The 18455-nt window shown below is 37.4% G+C and overlaps 1 protein-coding gene across 13 annotated transcripts in view; it reads left to right on the top strand.

The window, feature by feature from the left end:
• The window catches only part of MIER1 (MIER1 transcriptional regulator), a 60853-nt gene extending 50848 nt beyond the window's left edge, over window positions 1-10005 (top strand). For 12 of the 13 annotated variants that reach the window (XM_019448948.2, XM_053894224.1, XM_019448945.2 and 9 more), the window contains 3 exons: window positions 177-304; window positions 4598-4737; window positions 7062-10005. In XM_019448948.2, the coding sequence (XP_019304493.1) occupies window positions 177-304; window positions 4598-4737; window positions 7062-7390 (597 nt within the window). In that variant the 3' untranslated portion in view covers window positions 7391-10005. Of the gene's footprint in view, window positions 1-176; window positions 305-1803; window positions 1983-4597; window positions 4738-7061 lie in introns of those variants that run through there. The other variant, XR_008419228.1, reaches the window with a different exon arrangement.
• Window positions 10006-18455: the final 8450 nt, after the last annotated feature.

Here is an 18455-nt window from a genome sequence, read left to right as displayed (position 1 = left end):
CCATGGGGATTCATAAAGAATAGTTTTAACAAAGCTGCTGCAGTGTTGTATTTTATACGTACAGTATTATATATTACTTAAGGTACAGCTAAATTTTTCACACTTCAGATATTTTTCATGAAATAATTCCTTTAAGGAGGAGATGATTCTTAAAAACAAGTGTTTGTTTCTTATAGGTTCGAACAAGGTCAGTTGGTGAATGTGTAGCATTCTATTATATGTGGAAAAAATCTGAACGTTATGATTTCTTTGCTCAGCAAACGCGATTTGGAAAAAAGAAATATAATCTTCATCCTGGTGTAACGTGAGTTTACTTTTTTCTGTCGAGTCATATATTTTTGCTTTTGGATTTTTCTTGAGAAAATTGTGATTTTTAGAATCTTCCTTTTTCACTAGGATAGGAGTTTACATTAGTTTAAAGTTATCCATTTACAGATATATCTTCATAGGCCATTTAGACTTCAGTGTCTTATGAAACATTATAAACTACAATTCATAATATTTGAGACAATAAATACATCAAAGCAAATGTTAGAGTATGTTTTCAGGAGAGAAAACGGATCAGAATAGCTGTTAAAGCGTGTTTTAGTTCACTTCTGTTCCATTCAGTATAAGCACATAGTTTTTATCTAATACTGTGAGCACAGTGAGAACAGAAAAGAGACTCTTCAAAGAAAACTATGGAGCTGAATGCCTCATAGAAGCTCATTAAAGAATGGAAATTAGTATTTTTCCTTGTGTAATCTATTTTTGATCCCAGAAACCAAGATAAGGTTTGGGTATAGATGATATAAAAGGGAAAAGACAGAGAAAATAAATCAGGTCAAATTTCATTTTTTAAATGATTTCATTTTGAAATTTCATTTTCATTTTTGTTACAAAGTGTTCTAAAGAGGAAAGAACATGCGCATGATGACTTCCCTTTTCCCCGATTTCCTGAAACCTTTGCTCTGACAGAAATAGTATATAATAGTCATCCAACTTTAGCTTACTCCCAGTGATACAGGGAGTATGGGTTGTTATTGAATGTAGTCTTTATGCAAAATGCGTCCGTCATATGTCTGTATCAGTCGCTGTGCACCAAAATCTGAGCCTTATTTAGTCTAGCTTTGGAAAAAACTGTCCTGCTGCCTCTAGGAATTTACTTTAGGTACATAGAGTATTGAATGAACCCTTCATCTCACGTGAGTTGTTCTAAAATGCTGATGAATTGGTCAGGTGGATTTAACTTCACCATTCTATCCTTCATTATTTCCTGCTGTTCACAAAATACAAATAATACTCAGTTGTGATTTTATTTGGTCAGTGTGCACCAGTAAAGTTCTTAGGGCTGGCCAAATAACTGCCTTTGAAAGATGTGCTTATATGCATATTTGATTGTGCTTTATTTAAACACTAGGCTGGACTGCTTCTGGTCATGTTCATTTACAGGTGTCTCTGCTGGTCACTTCCCTGGAGGATCACACACTCTAAAAATCCAAAGCAAAATTATCTAAAAGGGAATAATGGGTATGGTTGCCCCTGGACATCCTGGGACATTGGACTCTGCCTCATCCCTCATTATTCAAAGCTCACGATGCCTAGAGTGGAATTCCATAAAGAGTATTCCAAATTTAATTGCTTAATGTTATAAATTTATAGTTAATTTTTTTTCTTGATTTATTGGTAGTATTGAGGTATAATGACATAGAACGAGATATAGCTATGTAGGCTTCAGAGTGTATCTTAAAGTAGTCACAATTTTCAAGCTATTCTGTGGGGAAAAGCCATAGTAACATCTTTCATTTTTTTCACCCATTTCAGAAATATTGTTCACACACGAACTACAGGCAATCTGTCGTCATCAGCAGTAAGAACATAAGAATTGCCTTGCTGGGTCAGACCCATGGTTCATCCCGTTTTCTCTTTCAGAAAGCATCACCAAGGGAAGTGTTGTGGGCTGGCTTAGTTGGTCGTGTGTGCTGTCAAGCTCAACAGGTTAGGTAGGGATGTGCCGCCAAACATTGTAGTTTCTTATTAACAATCTGGCCATAGCTTCTGGAAACTTTTTGAAGATACTTCTGTCTACAACCTTGATTCCTCTTAGGGTTAAGTATCTGTAGGTGGAATAGCCACAGTTAAAAGTAGTCCCATACCACATCTTTTCTCATGCTTGAAGATTTTACAGTTACCCCTGGTGTAATGGTATGAAGTGAACAAACGTGGTTTTCCCTGTAGGCGAAAATACTATGGTTTTGTAGGCTTTAGTTATGTCCCTTCTGTGTGTTCCATAGTTTTTGGTTTTGTTTTTTCTTTAACTGAACAAACTAATTTTTTACTCCTACTTACCCCTTTTAGCTATGTTACATCTTCTATGAGAAGCTGTGACCAGACCGTACCTTATTTCCCAAAGGGCAGAAATTGTGGTTTTCTGTAAACATGGAGATTCTTTTCTAGTTTGCTTCCAGGACCTTCTTCTGTTAGTAGTTGCACTTTGAGTGCACAAAACATTATTAGAAATGTGAGTTTTTTCATCTTTTTAGTCAAAATCCATAGAGCACGTTATCCTGAAAGTCATTTGTTCATTTTTCTGTGACATTTTTACCTTCCAATTTGTTCACCAAAATGAAGTGCATTTGCCACTTTCATGCCTTATAAACCGCCTCTGCAAGATTCTACTGCAGATTCTCTCTACTCACTACCTGGAAGATTTGGTAGCCATATGCAAATTAGAGATTTTATTGCAACAGGCTTGCAAATATTTTTTTTTAAGTAAAAACTTAACCCAGCATAACTCCGATTATCTGAATGCTACTCCAGCCTCCTGGATGGCCCACCTGACTTCTTCCTTAAGCACTATGGATGCCATTAATCTTTAAGAAATAATAGTAATTCTTCTACAATACCATTGTGGTATCCAGTCAACTCTGGCTTCCTTTGCTTGGCTTTTAACATCCTCCATTATCCATTTCCACCATACCAAATTTATTTCCAACAAGTCCTCCTCATGTATCATCTGTTCTTATTTAGTCATAGCTTCTGTAATCCCTTTGGCATTCATACTCATTTCTGTTTCTGTGTACTTCCAGTTCGTTACATAATTGTTCTGGAATTATGATGAATGGCATTAAGCTGAAGGGGACTTAAAGACCATCAAATTTATTTCCCTCCATTTATAGAGGAGGAAAATAAGGCCTAGAATGTTAAGTTGATTAGCTTATGGTTACATACATTTCTTTGATATGTGTTTTGTACCTCAGACTGTTGGAAACTTCACATCCCTATATTTATTATATCCCCATAACCTAGGGGACAGTCTGATCATGTAGTTTGATGTTATAACTACAGTTTATAGTCTTTGGTGGACTGTTAACACAGACTTTCAGTAAAATCCTAAGCCTTTTCCACTGTTGCCTTCTCACCCACATGCTTACTTGCTCAGAAATTCTAAAGATTTGTCTTAATATTCCTAGTATAATTATTGTGAGGAATTTTTTAAATAATGACTTTTAAGTTTTTTTTTGAGCTTCTACTCTGTGCTATGCACAACTTAGGCCAGGTGGTACAGTGATGACAAAAAGACTAAAATTCCTGCCTTTAGGGAATTAGTTAAGTGCAGGTATCAGCACACTTTCTCTGTAAAGAGCTACAGAGTAAGTATTTTAGGCTTTGCAGGCCTTAAATTCTCTGGCAACTACCCAGCTCTGCTCTTGTACAAAAGCAATCTTAGATACTATGTAAATGAGTGGGTGTGGCTGTGTTCCATCAAATATTATTCACAAAACCTGTGGCCTGCCCATGGGCCACAGTTTGCAAACCTTTATTCTGGTGACTTAATAGCACTTCATAGTTTACAAAACACTTTCCTACACATACCTTTTGCAACAGCCCTGTGTGATAGACACATACATGATTTTATATAGGTAAAGACACTAAACTTTCAGAGATGAGAGTTTAGCTCAGATCTTGTAACCCCAACCCAAAGTCACTTAGTACAGACAGCTCTTCTCCCATCCCATATAGTTTAGGAACGACCTAGGGAAGAAGTGAGCACACCTCTAATGATATATTGGTAGACAAAGGCAGCACATAAGCCGAGGAATTTAGGGAGCTTTTTGTAGCTCAGATTTAGCAGGAAGATAATATACGAAATATCGAGGAAAGTTCAGGGAAATGATTCATTGGTAGGCCCTAATTTGGCTTTGAGGTATTGCTGTAGCCATCACAGAGTCTTGAGGAGCTTTAAAATTGCAATCTGTGTTTGTTCAGAAATTATTTTGTACTCCTTCTGATTGGCATCATCCCTGTCTCTTCACTTACAGATCCTCTGATTTTAGTTGGGCCACTCTGAGCACTTGCCTGTAGTTTTAAAACTTTCTATAGGTCTCTAAAATTTGCTAGTTTAAAAGCCTTTATGCATTTTCCCAACAAACATAACCAGAGGAGCTTTCCATTTAAATGTTCAGATCCTGGTGGGATAGAGGAGGCAATGGAATGAATGTAAGTGAAAATTAGGACATATTTGCTAATAAAGCCTTCTAAATTTAACCTCAGTTTTAGTTTTCAGCTTTTTTAAATATAAGAAGGTGATTGTTTCATTATTTCACTTTATTTTAAGGGATTACATGGATCGTCTTCTAGATGAAAGTGAAAGTGCTGCTTCTAGTCGAGCACCATCCCCTCCCCCAACTGCCTCAAACAGTAGTAACAGCCAGTCTGAGAAAGAAGACGGCACTATAAGCAATAGTAATCAGAATGGTAAGCAACCAAAGAAACTCTTCTGTTTGTTCCTAATGAAGGGCACTTGTCTTTAGTAGCATGGGCAATTCAGTTTTGGTTTGGATTAAACTTCCAAAGCAGAAGTTAAAAATAATAATTGTCAGTACCCATGGCACATACATAATATGAACATACATACATAAGCTTAATAAGAATATACTATCAATAGTGACCATTTCTTCTAAGAAATTTATTCTTGAGTAGCATGTATTTTCTTAGTCGGGATGCTTGGATAGAAACACTCTTGTTAACTCTTAGACCACAACTCCAGCGCCATTTCACATCAAAGTACATAGATATTTATGAAATACTTTGAGAGCCGTAACACTTTATCAGAAAAGTGCTTTAAGCATTTGGTGAAAAGTAGTAGATAATAAGGGCTTGAATAGTTTTTTCTTTGCTAGTGTAATATCCTTGAAGGATGAGAAAAGATAAAGCAGGTGTCAGGCTCTGCATTAATACTCTACAGAAACGTTCCTATATTTATCTCTGTGAGAAAGAAGTAAATGGCATTCCATTTTGTTTAAGGTTCAGGTAATGTTCTTGTTTAAAATGTATAATGGACCAAAGGTCACTGTGTTAGTAAGACCTAGTCAGAAAATTATTTTGACTTCTACTTTAATTAAAATGGTCTTCCTAAGTAAGACAAGCCTTCCACTCCTCTTGAGGAGGAAACGGGTGAATTAGAGACAAGCTCTGCACACCTGTATTCTGATGTAACAGTCTTAGGGGAGGGCCAGGGAGAGTTGACCTCACCGACAGAAACTAGAAGAGGAACACTGTGAAAGACTGTCCCTTATTCTGACCTTTGGTCTCACACTGGCACCGCTGGAGCAAATATATTTTGTTCATTTAATGACCCCTCTCTGTTCCCTCACTGCTTCCCCCTAAGAACAAGTCATACAAAGAGAAAAGAGGGCCCGGCAGCCATTTCCTGGTCTAAAAAAGATTCGATGACGTGTTGTCTAATGCTATCCTGAGGTAGAGTAAAAAGCTAAAACTCTGATCTTAGGACTGGGGGATAGAAGCTCAGGGATGCAAATAGTTGATACTACTTTGGTCTTTCCCTGTTTGCTCATAACACCAAATAAATTTTCCTTTTTTTTGTTTTTCCCTTTTTTAACCATTTGACGAAAACATGCAGTTTGACCAAGAAGGTATATATAAATTAAGTTATTCAGTAGCCCAGAAGCCATTTACCTAGGTACCCACAATCAAGATTCCTAGGTTTTCAAGGAAAGGATGGATTTCGCCAGTTCAGTTTTCTTTCTTTTGTAAGGGGCTTAGTGTCTTGAAATCTCATTTTTTACCTACTCACAGTGGTCACTTAGCTCTTTGTGCTTTACTGTAACAGAATGGTTCCTTCTGCATCATGGTGCATAACATCCCCGTATGCATGTATGGGTTGAGTGCACTTTTGAGTTGGGGAAATAGAATATTTTCTTGGACCAAATATAATATTTGAAGCTCATCCTTTATACTGAATATTTTTCAGATAATTAAAAGTTAATTCTCTCCTGTGGCGCATTCTGTATTTTACATTAAATGTCTGTCTCCACAGTGTCTACTCCATTTTGCAGTCAACTGTAACATGCCCTTTTCACTGTTACTTTTATCAGAATAATTATTCTTACCTACTATGGAGACATTTGTGTTTGCTTTCATCACTTTCAAATGTGTGTGTGGACAGTGCCAGCATTACTTATTTTAACATAGTGGCAGATTATTTAAATCTATGTAGATAAATATGTGATCTTTACCTTTAAAACACAGTACCCATGGGTTTATTTACATTAAGAATGAAAAAGTCTTGTCATTTTATACGGCAGTAGAAAAAACTCGAGCTTCTAAGGAATGTAACATTTTTTTTACATAGTATTAGAAAGTTATAACCATTTTGCTAAGTCTAATAATTTGTGCATATCTTTGCTTTAATTTATCTTATTAGACTGCTGGACCCAGTGCTTATTTGTGGTCACATTATACCAACATGCTTCTAATATGTGCCAAATTCTATTACTTCTTTATGTTTATAACTTAATCTTCACAACAACCCTGTAAGGTAAATCTCTTACTACCCTCATTGTACATGTGATGAAACTGAGGTACACAGAACGTAAATAACTTTTGCCAAAGGTTACGCAGTTACTAAGTAAATAGAGCCAGCATTCAGACTGTATATATACATAGACTTGGTATCTCTCATCCTTGATGAAAAGCTATTCCGTAATAGCTGTTTTTGAATAGTTTACAAATTTAGCTTTTTAATACTAGCAGTTTCACTTATGTTTCTTCCAATGTAGGGGTGTCATCTAATGGACCAGGTGAAATGTTGAACAAAGAAGAAATAAAAGCTGAAGGGTTACATGTGAATGGACCAACAGGTGGAAATAAGAAACCACTTCATGCAGATGTGGATACTAATGGTTATGAAACAGATAACCTTACCACTGACCCAAAACTTGCCCATATGACTGCAAGAAATGAAAATGATTTTGATGAAAAAAGCGAGAGACCTGCCAAAAGGCGAAGGGTAAACAGCAATGGAAAAGAAAGTCCAGGTTCTTCTGAATTTTTCCAGGAAGCAGTGTCACATGGAAAATTTGAAGAACTTGAAAACACCGATGACTAAATTTTAGACTTATTTTACTTTCTTTGGAGTAAAATCTGGTGTGACTAAAATTTTCAGGGTTGATGGGTTACCTTAAAAAGTTGATTTCCTTGAAGCAGTTGGTTAAATTTGAAATGAGTCCTGATTTTAGTAAGATTTCATAATTCTGCCCTTTGTAGACTTTTTACTTTAAAAGTGTAAAGACCCTGTTAAGGCTATAACAAATAGTTTAGTAAATTTGAATGAACTATGGAAATATCTGTACCTTCTCATTTGATGTGTTAATCTTAGTACTACCGGTACTTTTTGCTTAGTTTGATGGCAGAGAAGAAAAACCAAGTTCTGATTTCTGTTGAACACCAGTTTTTCTGAGTTTCTTGAAATGTCTTCTTAAGACATTTTCTCTCCATACAAATTGAGTGTCATTGTTAAGGAAACCCTTATGAATCCTGAAAGTTATGCTAGCATGATTTTTTATATATAGAAGTTTAAAAATAAACCAAGTCAGGTTTGTATATGTAAAATTGTTGACATCAATGATGTCTTTCCATATTCTTATCTGGGCTTAAGAAATACATTCTGTATTTTTCCAGATTCTTTGTAGCCTTTGAAAGATTTTTACAGTACATATGTCTTGACTGAGCTGTCCTTTCTTAATACAAAAGCTTGTATAATTTTCTTAACTTGTACAGTTGGTAAACTTTTATGAGAGGAATTGATATTCTGAGTCTGTCAGCTTTCATTTTATTTTGCTAAGGTTTTTCTAATGAATTTTTAAGTGTTTGTGTAGTAACTAAGTCATGTTTCTTATACAGGTGGTAAAAGCATTCATAAAGGATTGTGAAAATTTGTTTTTTCAAATTTCTACTTAAGGACAAATAGTTTGAGAATTCTGAAATTAAGCATGATACCTAGATCGCATAGTTTGTTTTGCGTTTGCTATAATTTTCAAAATTATTTTTGAAGCAAGACAAAAGTTTAATGTTAGCTTAAGTGCTTAAATGTATCATGCTGACCAGAATCCTGTTCGATTATTTTTATATGCATTATAAAATTTCCCATTTTTGCATTAACTAAACAGGGGAAAAGGTCAAGCAATATTTAGATATTGGCACACACAAGGAGTTGGCAGATAACAATATTGATTTTATGTGGAAAAAGTGATGAGGTTGAGTGTATTTCCAAAATGAAGATAAGATGAATAACCATTGCTCTGTGTGATTACAAATAGGATCATCTATTTGCATAGCCTTTCAAGAGTGCCATTTTATTTTTAGTGCAAAATTCTTGTTAAAAATGTAGTTTTATACAGCTGATAGACCAACCTATATCCAAACTTTTATAAAAGATTATTAACTATTCTTGTTTTTTTCACACAGGCATACCCCAAATGCTTCTACCAATTCATTTTCAGCCATCAGTTCAAGAGCCAATGCCTTTTTAAAATAAATCTTCTGTGGTCTTGTTTTTAATGGCTCAACTGTTTAATACAATTGAGTAAAGGTTTGCACTGAGAAATTATGGTTTAGGCCTTACCCCCATGAAGTATTACTGTTAACATATGTTCAGAACTGCTTCCTTCCACCAATGTGAACAACTCTTTTCCCCAAACAGTGTTAAAAAGCCACTTGACAACACTTGACTTCATATAATGTATGTTCACTGTTACTACATACATATCCAAGTAAATCAGAGTTTTGGGTGGAACTGTTGAGAAGCCTGAACTTTTTGTTTTTGTTTTACCCTACAACATTTAATTTATCCAGAATGGCAGCTTTAGCAGATGGTCACAATCCATTTTCTAAATCAGTTTTTATTACACAAATCCAAAGTATCCTAGCTCCTAGCTCTTTGTCAAAGATGGTCTATAGACGTGTTTCAAATGAATAGTGACGCTGTACTTTTTAAGTTGTTGCAATATTAGAGACGCTGTTTTCACCTTTTTTTAAAGATGCATTTTGTTTGCAGGTTTGTGAAGTTCTTGGAAACTAATTACAGGAACATTTTTATTAAATTCTCAGGCATGTTTGCAAATATGGCACATGTATACATGTTAGGAAATTTTACTTTTCTTAATCTTACCTTTTTAAAGTATACCTAATAAAAAGACATTCCACTACTATAATACATAATGCTCAGCCTTTCATGAAGAAATATGAATTGTATTTTGTGTTTATACAGGTATTTCACAGTACTTTGTTCTTCATAATGCAGCCACTATAACTTGATAAGTCATTGCACTACTTTAAAATTTTTAGTAATATCATGAATTTAATTTGCTTTAAGATTTAGTACATTTCATAACTCTTGAACTCTTAAACTGCATTGGGAAAAGAAGACTTTGTTAATAGTTTTCCCCCACCCCATACCCACCCTCAGCAAAGCACTATCATTTTCATTTGAAATGGTATTCTGTTTTATGATGTGTTTTCAAATGGAGTTCAGAATCTGCAACTCAGTTCAACATAAATCTGTTGAGCTTTAAAATGTATTTGAATATTTAAATAGGCATTTAAAATTATGAATTAGATGTTTTTAAATTTATGCATAGTAATTTTGCACTGTAAAATAATTCCCTTTTCCCATTCCCTGTCTGCCATTCTGAATATGCTTATTAAAATATTTTTTTAAACATACTTGTCTACATAATGCCGTGTGAATGATTTTCATTAGATTGATTCACTAGGTTTTAATTACAGATTTTAAGTGTATATAATACATACTGTTTACAATGCAAAATATGTATAATCTCTGGCCGTCCTTCTCCTAGATCTCTCACATGAACTAGTGTTTGAGTGGCTTCTGGTCCCTTTGACCTCATCTTAGATGATGTATTTTTGTCTTTTTTTTCCTCCAAGGGGATTTTTTGGTTTGCAGACCTTTATTCACCCACCTTCCTCTAAACTATGTAATTAGAAATTTACCCCATCTTTTGTAGTGCAGTTCGTATCACATAATATTTTTCAAAAAACTTCTGTCACAATATTTACTTTTTTCTAAATGGAAAATTAAGTGTGGGCATTTTTAATAAGTGAGGGTTGGTGAGTTTCCATAGGCAAGGTGTATGCTGATGACTCTAGAGGTGTGTAACTGGCTCTGTATCACTACTAAATGCCAAAACAGAAATAAAAAGTTTCCCACACATAATCCATATTCATGAAAATTGCCAGTGTGGAAAGTCATATGGGGAAGAATAGGAATTTTCCAAATTTTAAACCTTTTGTTCTTTTTAAAAATCACCTTTTTTTCTGTATTCTATGATTCCACTATTTAAAATTTTTAATCATAAAATCAACTCTTCAATAATCAAGTTTATCCTTTGCAAAGTCTTACAAGTCACGGGCTGATGGATTAGCCTCATTTTCTAATAATAGCAGTTTTTCATAACCTCATTTATTATGTACTCTTAGGTACCGAGCTGACATCTTTTGACATCTGTAAGTACATGAGTTTTTCCTTTTCTGACCATGATCATTTTTTTTTTTATTTTCACTTGTGTTTATACTAGCTCCTATGACTTATTTAGGATGTATGATATATTCAAAATGTCATTTCGCTTGCTCGAAGACCTCTGAACACCATCTTAAAGGCAACCTAGTCTGTGAAGGACATTGAAGAAACTGCCATGGAGCTGAACTCCCAATTCTCCTTTGTGCCAACTGATAGGAAAGGCTTCTTCACATTTAAATGTCAACAGTGACAAGTTTGCTTGTATCGTCTTCTCCGGCAAATATCTGGGCCTATACTTGTACCAGCTACAAGGCTTGGCTTGTGGCTTCAGATAACGTGTGGCATGTTTTATTTTTCAAAGAGAAGGCATTCATTAGTAGTGGTAGAAGTGTATGCTGAGCACAGAGCATGCCAAAGGAAGAAACAGGCATGATCTCAGGGAAACAGTTCACCAGACTCTGTGCCAGAGCATTCTAGCTAAGATTGTCCTTGAGCTTAATGTTTCTGTTAGAAATTAAGCAACAGTAAATCTACATACAGTTCCCCTAAGAAAGACCACTTATTTTTAACTGTAACATAACAGCTGTGGATTATTCAGGACTTCCCCCTTTTGTCACTGTCCACTGAGTACTACTACTACAAGAGTAGGGAGTCTCCTGACCTCCTAAAGTTTGGGAAAAGTGAGGGAGGCCTAATGCACATTTGACTTGGTTATAAAACAAATACACTTTCTAATATTCTCGTTAACATGAATGGTTGACTGTAGAGTTGGCTAAATCTGTCTTTCTGCACACCAGCTAGAACTTGCTTGTAGAGTTCAGGTAGTTGTAAAATACATGGTTTTACTCTTTTCTCTCTGAAAGACGATGGACTTTGGATTAAGGACTATACACTTAAAACTTTGTATACAGAGAACAAGAGGAGATAGGGACCCTGAAATGATTTCTCTCAGAACTGTAAGAGATCAAGCAGCGAGAGTGGCATCAGACTAACCTGAGCCACGGTAAATTGCTGACCAGAAAGAAAATCCAGATTTAGTGAAAGAGCTTGCTCCAAAATGGGGCTTTTCAATACTTTTTCCTCCCTTGTCAGCTAGCTATGCTTCAGCTGAGTTAACATGAGCGACCTGGCTGTGAGCTAAGAGTAGTACCAGTCATTCTGAGTATGAATACACCAGTAGTCCCCTTTGAACATAGTTTGTGGTTGATGGAAATTTATTTGGAGGACGTGGTTATGAGCTTCCAAATAGCCTGAATTATGAGCTTCATGAACTGCTTTGCCTCATGGCCTCTCTACTACATCACTGTCTGTATTTGCCCTCCGGTGTTTAGTAGACGGGCATTTGCATTTAAAAGTAGCATAAACACTTCAACTGCCCAACTATAAAATACAGGTGAAACTTACTGTGCCAGTATCACAGAGCTCTTGGGATTTAAAAATCACACATTAAAAAAATACATAAGGAAATCAATCCTCTCTAGAGAGCACTAGATGAAGATCCAGCAGTAGTACAGGCGTACGGTCCCTTTTCCAAAATTCTTGTGACCAGAATTTTTCAGATATTAGAGAGGTGCTATGTTTTAAAGAATATCCACAACCAGGTCTCGAACCTATGGTTAAACACTTAATGGCCACCGTAAAATGTATTCATATTCACACACATTTCAGGTCCGATATTGCTGCCAAATGAGTTTGGCAACAAACTCAAGAAAAAACTTGGATTTCAGAATCGGAAACCTGTAGTAGCCTTCAAATTTTGCTAGCACTCAATTGGCAGTCCATCCCAATTTATTTCGCTACATAACTGGCAAAGAGGCGCGTGAACAGGAAGCCAAACGTACACGAACGGTGTATTCTGGTATCCACAGCAGCTTCACCAGAGCCCTTCTAAAGAGCCAACAAGTACCCTATAGATGAAGCAGCTGGTGAGAAGAGTCCACCAAAGTCCAGACGTGACCCCTCTGGAGCCTTCCCTGCAGTCCTCAGTTTATGGAAGGGGAAAACCTAAGGCCCCAAATGGAAAAATGTCCGACAACCTCAGACTGAGCTGCTTAGACAAGGGCAGATTCCTCTGTCCTTTTGCTTCATGGTACTTAATAGTTTAAGTGTCTATGTATTTATGGCTAGAGCAATGGGTTCAACCCTTGACCAGTCAGTCCCTACGGCCCAGAAAGTGAGTTATTAGCCACCCTTTAGCCAGCCCATCATTGTGGCTAGGCAAATGGCTCTCATAAGGCAACAGCACTTTTTAGGTTAATTTGGGTTGAGCAGCTGGGGAAGAGGCATTCCTCAAAAGGAGCATGTGTTGGTCAAAGAAAAAGGTTCATTTGGCATCTAAAGCCTATTGCAAGTATTATCAGATGCCATTAACGAGTGATTACTGTTACATGCACTGTGCTAAACAGTCATTATAAACCGATTCTCACAGCATTACAAATTTTTACAAATGGGGAAACTGAGCTGTCTTGGGAAGTGGACTTAATATTTTCCAATGATGTGCATTTATTCAACTATGTTCCTAAGTTAGATCTTTGTGTTTAGAGAAGATGTGTGTTGCAGGGCAGAAAGCAGATATTATCTACAAACAACCTGTTCTACCCTTTTTTTCCCTCAAGTCTAAGTTCTGGAAAGGAGAAAGTCCCTCAAGCTGGGAAAAAAAAGCTGGTCAGTAGGCTCTGAGAATAGTTGGAATGCGAGTTCATTCTTTAGCAAGACCTCAGAGAAGGCTGCGTGTGTAGGTCATGCTGGACTTCAGGCACTGAGACTTACACTGTGCCAAAGTTTGGAATCTGCAATGCCACCTGCCTTCAAAGAATACCTCAGAGACAGTTACCAAGGAGTTTAGCGGTGACCATGAAGGGCTGAAGACAAGAAGATCCTTCTTCTATTTTCAAGGCACCATATAATTCCTTTGAATCTGGTTTAACCTTAGAGAAGGACTGGCATTGAATTTCCTGCTAGGTGGTAAAATGGGGACTCCTCTGATTTGATTTAAAAGAAGTAATTTGACACTTCCTCCACACTCAAACGTTACACTGTACTGCTTGTTCCAGCCGGCTCTGCAGACAGAGCAAAAGGTAGGCCTTACAGAAAGGCAAATTTACATTCTGTAAAGCAAATACTTTTTCACAATTACCACTGTTCAATAATGGAACCTTTCTCTGCCTCTTTTTCCTCACCTCTAAAATAAGAACAGTAAAACTTACTTTAAAGGACTGCTTATGGGACTAAAATGTATCAATATGTAAGGTGCTAAGAAAAAATGCCTACCCAGCATGTAGCAAATGCTAAGTAAATTTATTTTTACTGTTGCATAGCAAGTATTCCAAAGTTTGCTATACTTAAAAAACTACCTTTTTGGAAAACATTTGGAAACCTTAAATACCTTAAAAGTGTTCATCTTTGATCTCCTGAAGTTCGGGTGGTCTCCTTGAATAGAATAGACTTAGGCAAAAGAAATTCACTATAGCCTTACTTATAAAAATTAGAAACAGATTTCATTATCACCTGTTAATTGTACCTCCTAAAATAACTCAAATACCGTTTCTATTCTGTGCTTTCACAGCTACACTACAGCACCCCATCATGTCTCACCAGGACACAACAATCTTCTACAGCTGATGTATTTATCTGTCCAGTCCTGCCTTTCTCTGACACCCCCCACCCCCCCGAACAGTAATCTGCACAGCATCCTTGGTGATCCTGTTACAGTGCAAATCTGGTTTACAGCAGGTCCTCGATTTAGGCACACCAGTAGCCAGTGGGCCAAATCTGCCTGGCAACCTTTTGTTTTGTTCTAATTTGCACAGCTTTAAGCAAGTAGGTACCACAAGCTCAACCACTAACGATGTATTGACTGCATTCATTTAGATTCACACTTTGAACCTGCCTGGCCCCTCTCTTATCAACTCCTGACCTACAATCCCAATACTACAGCTGCTGTGAGCTTTCTAAAAGGAAGATGAGGCCATGTTTCTGCCTTGCTATGCTTTAAAAATGTAGCCATTAGTCAGGTACTCTTGCCTAGAGGTATTCATTTGGGAATGTGTACCCACAGTATGCCCAGCGCTATTCTTTCTAGGTGCCAGGGACACTGCAGTGAGCAAAACAGACCAACATCTGTGCCTTCATAAAGCTTACACCTCATCAAGAGACACATGCTGCCAAGAGAAAGCACAGGAGGGAAATACGGACAATGGTGGAGTGCAATCTCAGAGAGGCTGGTCAGGGAAGGCCCACAGAGAGGAGGGCATTTGCTGGAAAGACATTAAACAGGGATGCATTCCAGACAGAAGCAGATACACTGGCCCTGGAGTGCTCGAGGGCTGTCCCCTCCAACATTTCCTCAGTTCAATACTAGGTGTCCTTCAGGAAAGCTCAAATACCATTTCTCCAAGGAAATTTTTCCTACCATTCTTAGGATGATATTCCTCCCCCACATTCTTACAATTACCTCAGTTTCATGATTCCATCATCATTTGTAGATACTGTCCTCAAAAATATTCATTGAAAAAAATTACCTGAAGGATAAGCACACATGATGAGGCAACTCTTGATGAAATCCTCCTTCTGCATTCTCCTATTAGAGGGATGTTATCTGGAATTCTTTGGGAAGAAAAGGTTTAGGAATTAAAGTCCAGATTTAAATTTATCAGCTGAGGGAAGCTGGACAAACCCCTGAGCTTTGCCTAAGCCACTATTCGTGCAACAGTACTGTAATATGAAAAGACATAATAAAGGCCTGACTCCATGAAGGAACACAGTAGGCCCTCAGTAAATAATTGCTTCTCATGCACACTGCGTGCCATCATTTATTCCCCCAGTGGCAGCCGCTGCCACAAGAGGGCCCCATCAGCACAACTGGAAAGGCCTGTCTGCTTTGCCTTCTCAGATTTAACCAGCTACCGGCTCATGCCTAAGCTTCAAATCCATGGTGTATGAATTCTGGAAGAAGAATGGCATTTGACGGGAATATAGTGATGACGAGCTTGGTACCACCAAGTCTATCACAAGCAGACAAAGCGGGACAAGAACCTAACATGGTGGTGAAGAGCAAAAGTCAGGTCCTGAGTCCAGCTGACCTGGGTCTGAATGTGGGTTTCACAACCACATGGAACGATTTACTTCACTCGCCTTCATCTGTTAAATATGGTTGTGTCAGGCCTCTGCTGGGGGCCTGGGTGCCAGCCCCAGTGAGCTCGGTCTAGCTTGATGGAGGGATGGACGGTTGATGTAATGAGAGCTGTAGGGAAGTCCTGGGAGTACCCAGTAACTGCTCACCTGCTATGGATACATGAAGGCACCAGCCCTGTGCTTTGCTCCTGTCAGCAGTGCCTCTTCTGTGGCGGTCTCCGATAATGACAGCCCTGTGCAGGGAAGCCATGTTGAGACAAGAAACCAGCAAGGGGCTGAATGAAAGAGCATATAACTCACAAATTAGAAAGTCAAATTCTAAGAGGATTTTTAAAACCTGCCTTAAGGGCAGTCTCTTCAACAAATGGTGTCAATAAAACTAAATACTAACATGCAAAAGAATGGAGTTAGACCCTGACTTTCTACCACATACAAAAACTAAAAATGGATATAAGACTTAAATGCACGACGTAATTTTACAAAACTCCTTGAAGAAAAAAACATAGGGGAAAAGCTTCATGACAATGGACAAAGCACAGTCAACAGAAGTAAAAATAGATAAACTGCACTACATCAAAATTTAAAACTGCATCAAAGGATACAACAAGAATGAAAGGCAACCTACGGAGAAGAAAATATTTGCAAATAATGTATTTTATAAAGGGTTGAAATTAGAATATACAAAGAATGACAAATCAACAAAAAGTCCAATTAAAAAAATGGACTTGAGTAGACATTTCTCCAAAAAAATGCATATAAATGGCCAACATGCATATGAAAAGATACTCAACACCACTAATCATTAGGAAAATACAAATCAAAACCACAATATGATCACCTCACAAACACTAGGCTGGCTACTTTCAGTAAAACAAAGTAAACGTTACCAAGGATGTGAAGAAATTGGGACCCTTGTGCACACTGGTTGGAATGTAAAATGTGCAACCACAACAGAAAACAGTATGGGAGTTCCTCAAAAAAATAATAACAATAGAATTACTGTATGACCCAGTAATTTCAAAAGAAAACATATTTGCACACATCACTGTAGATTCTGTGTTACCCCAAAATCTTTTAATTTTTTTTAACGTTTATTTTTGAGACAGAGAGAGACAGAGCATGAACAGGGGAGGGGCAGAGAGAGAGGGAGACACAGAATCTGAAACAGGCTCCAGGCTCTGAGCTGTCAGCACAAAGCCCGACGCGGGGCTCGAACTCATGGACCGTGAGATCATGACCTGAGCTGAAGTCGGACGCTTAACCGACCAAGCCACCCAGGCGCCCCCTTTTTTTTTTAAATTATTTTTTTTTAACGTTTATTTATTTTTGAGACAGAGAGAGACAGAGCATGAACAGGGGAGGGGCAGAGAGAGAGGGAGACAGAGAATCTGAACGAAAATCTTATGTTAAAACCCTAATCCCCAATGTGATGATATTTGGAGATGGGGCTTTCAGGAGGTAATTAGGTCGTAAAGGTGGAGCCCTCACGATAGGATTAGTGCCCTATAAGAAGAGGCAAGACAAAGCTTCCTCTCTGCTCTCCACCATGTGAGGATAAGAGAAGATGGATATTCCACAAACCAGGAAGCAGGCTCTTACCAGACGCAAGATCTGCAAGCACTTTGATCTTGAACTTTCCAGCTTCTTCTCCAAGGTGAGAATATATGTTTGTTGTTTAAGCCACTCATTCTACAGTCATTTTTTAGAGCAGTCAAAACTGATTAAGACACCCACTTTTTGCAGTATTATTTACAATGCCAAGAGTGGAAGCAACCCAGTGTCCATCAATGGATGAATGGATAAATAAAATGTGCTATATACACACAATAGAATATTATTCAGCCTTAAAAAGGAAAGAAACTATGACAACATGCTACAATATGGATGGACCTCAAGGACATTACGTTATGTGAAATGAGCCAGTAGCAAAAAGACAAATAAATGCTGTATGATTTCACTTATATGAGGTTTTCTACAGTAGCCAAATTCATAGACAGAAAGTAGAACGGTGGTTGCCCAGGGCCGGAACAAAGAGGGAAATGGGGAACTGTTTAATGGGCACGGATTTCAGTTTTTCAAGATGAAAAACTCAGGAGACTGGTTGCACAACAATGTGAATAGACTTAATACTACTGAACTGTACACTTAAAAATGGTTAAGATGGTAAATTTCATGCTATAGGTATTTTGTCACAATCTTTTTTAAAGCCTTCATGTACTCGTAATTCAGTTGAGCTTGCCTGTACCAAAATGCCTCTCTTGATGAGCATATTTTATTTTGGGGTTATGTCCCGGTAAAGCTATTCAGAGGCTTAGACTCCTGATTAAGCAGATGAAATATTTTAAAAGTAGAAAGATTAGCATTTCTTTCTTTTGAAATTACCACAACTGTGCCAGAGACAGATATTTAATCATACGTGTGAGTCATACAAAATACTTGTGTGGCTTAAAGCAAAAATTTTTCCTGTGTCTTCTCTCTACTCACTATTTACCAAACAGATCTG

The sequence above is a fragment of the Panthera pardus genome, unplaced genomic scaffold, assembly GCF_024362965.1.
Source record: "Panthera pardus isolate Hobbes unplaced genomic scaffold, ASM2436296v1 HiC_scaffold_11, whole genome shotgun sequence".
Classification (NCBI taxonomy): Eukaryota; Metazoa; Chordata; class Mammalia; order Carnivora; family Felidae; genus Panthera; species Panthera pardus.
The sequence above is the reverse complement of the archived record's forward strand: the minus strand, read 5'-3'. Positions and strand labels throughout refer to the sequence as shown.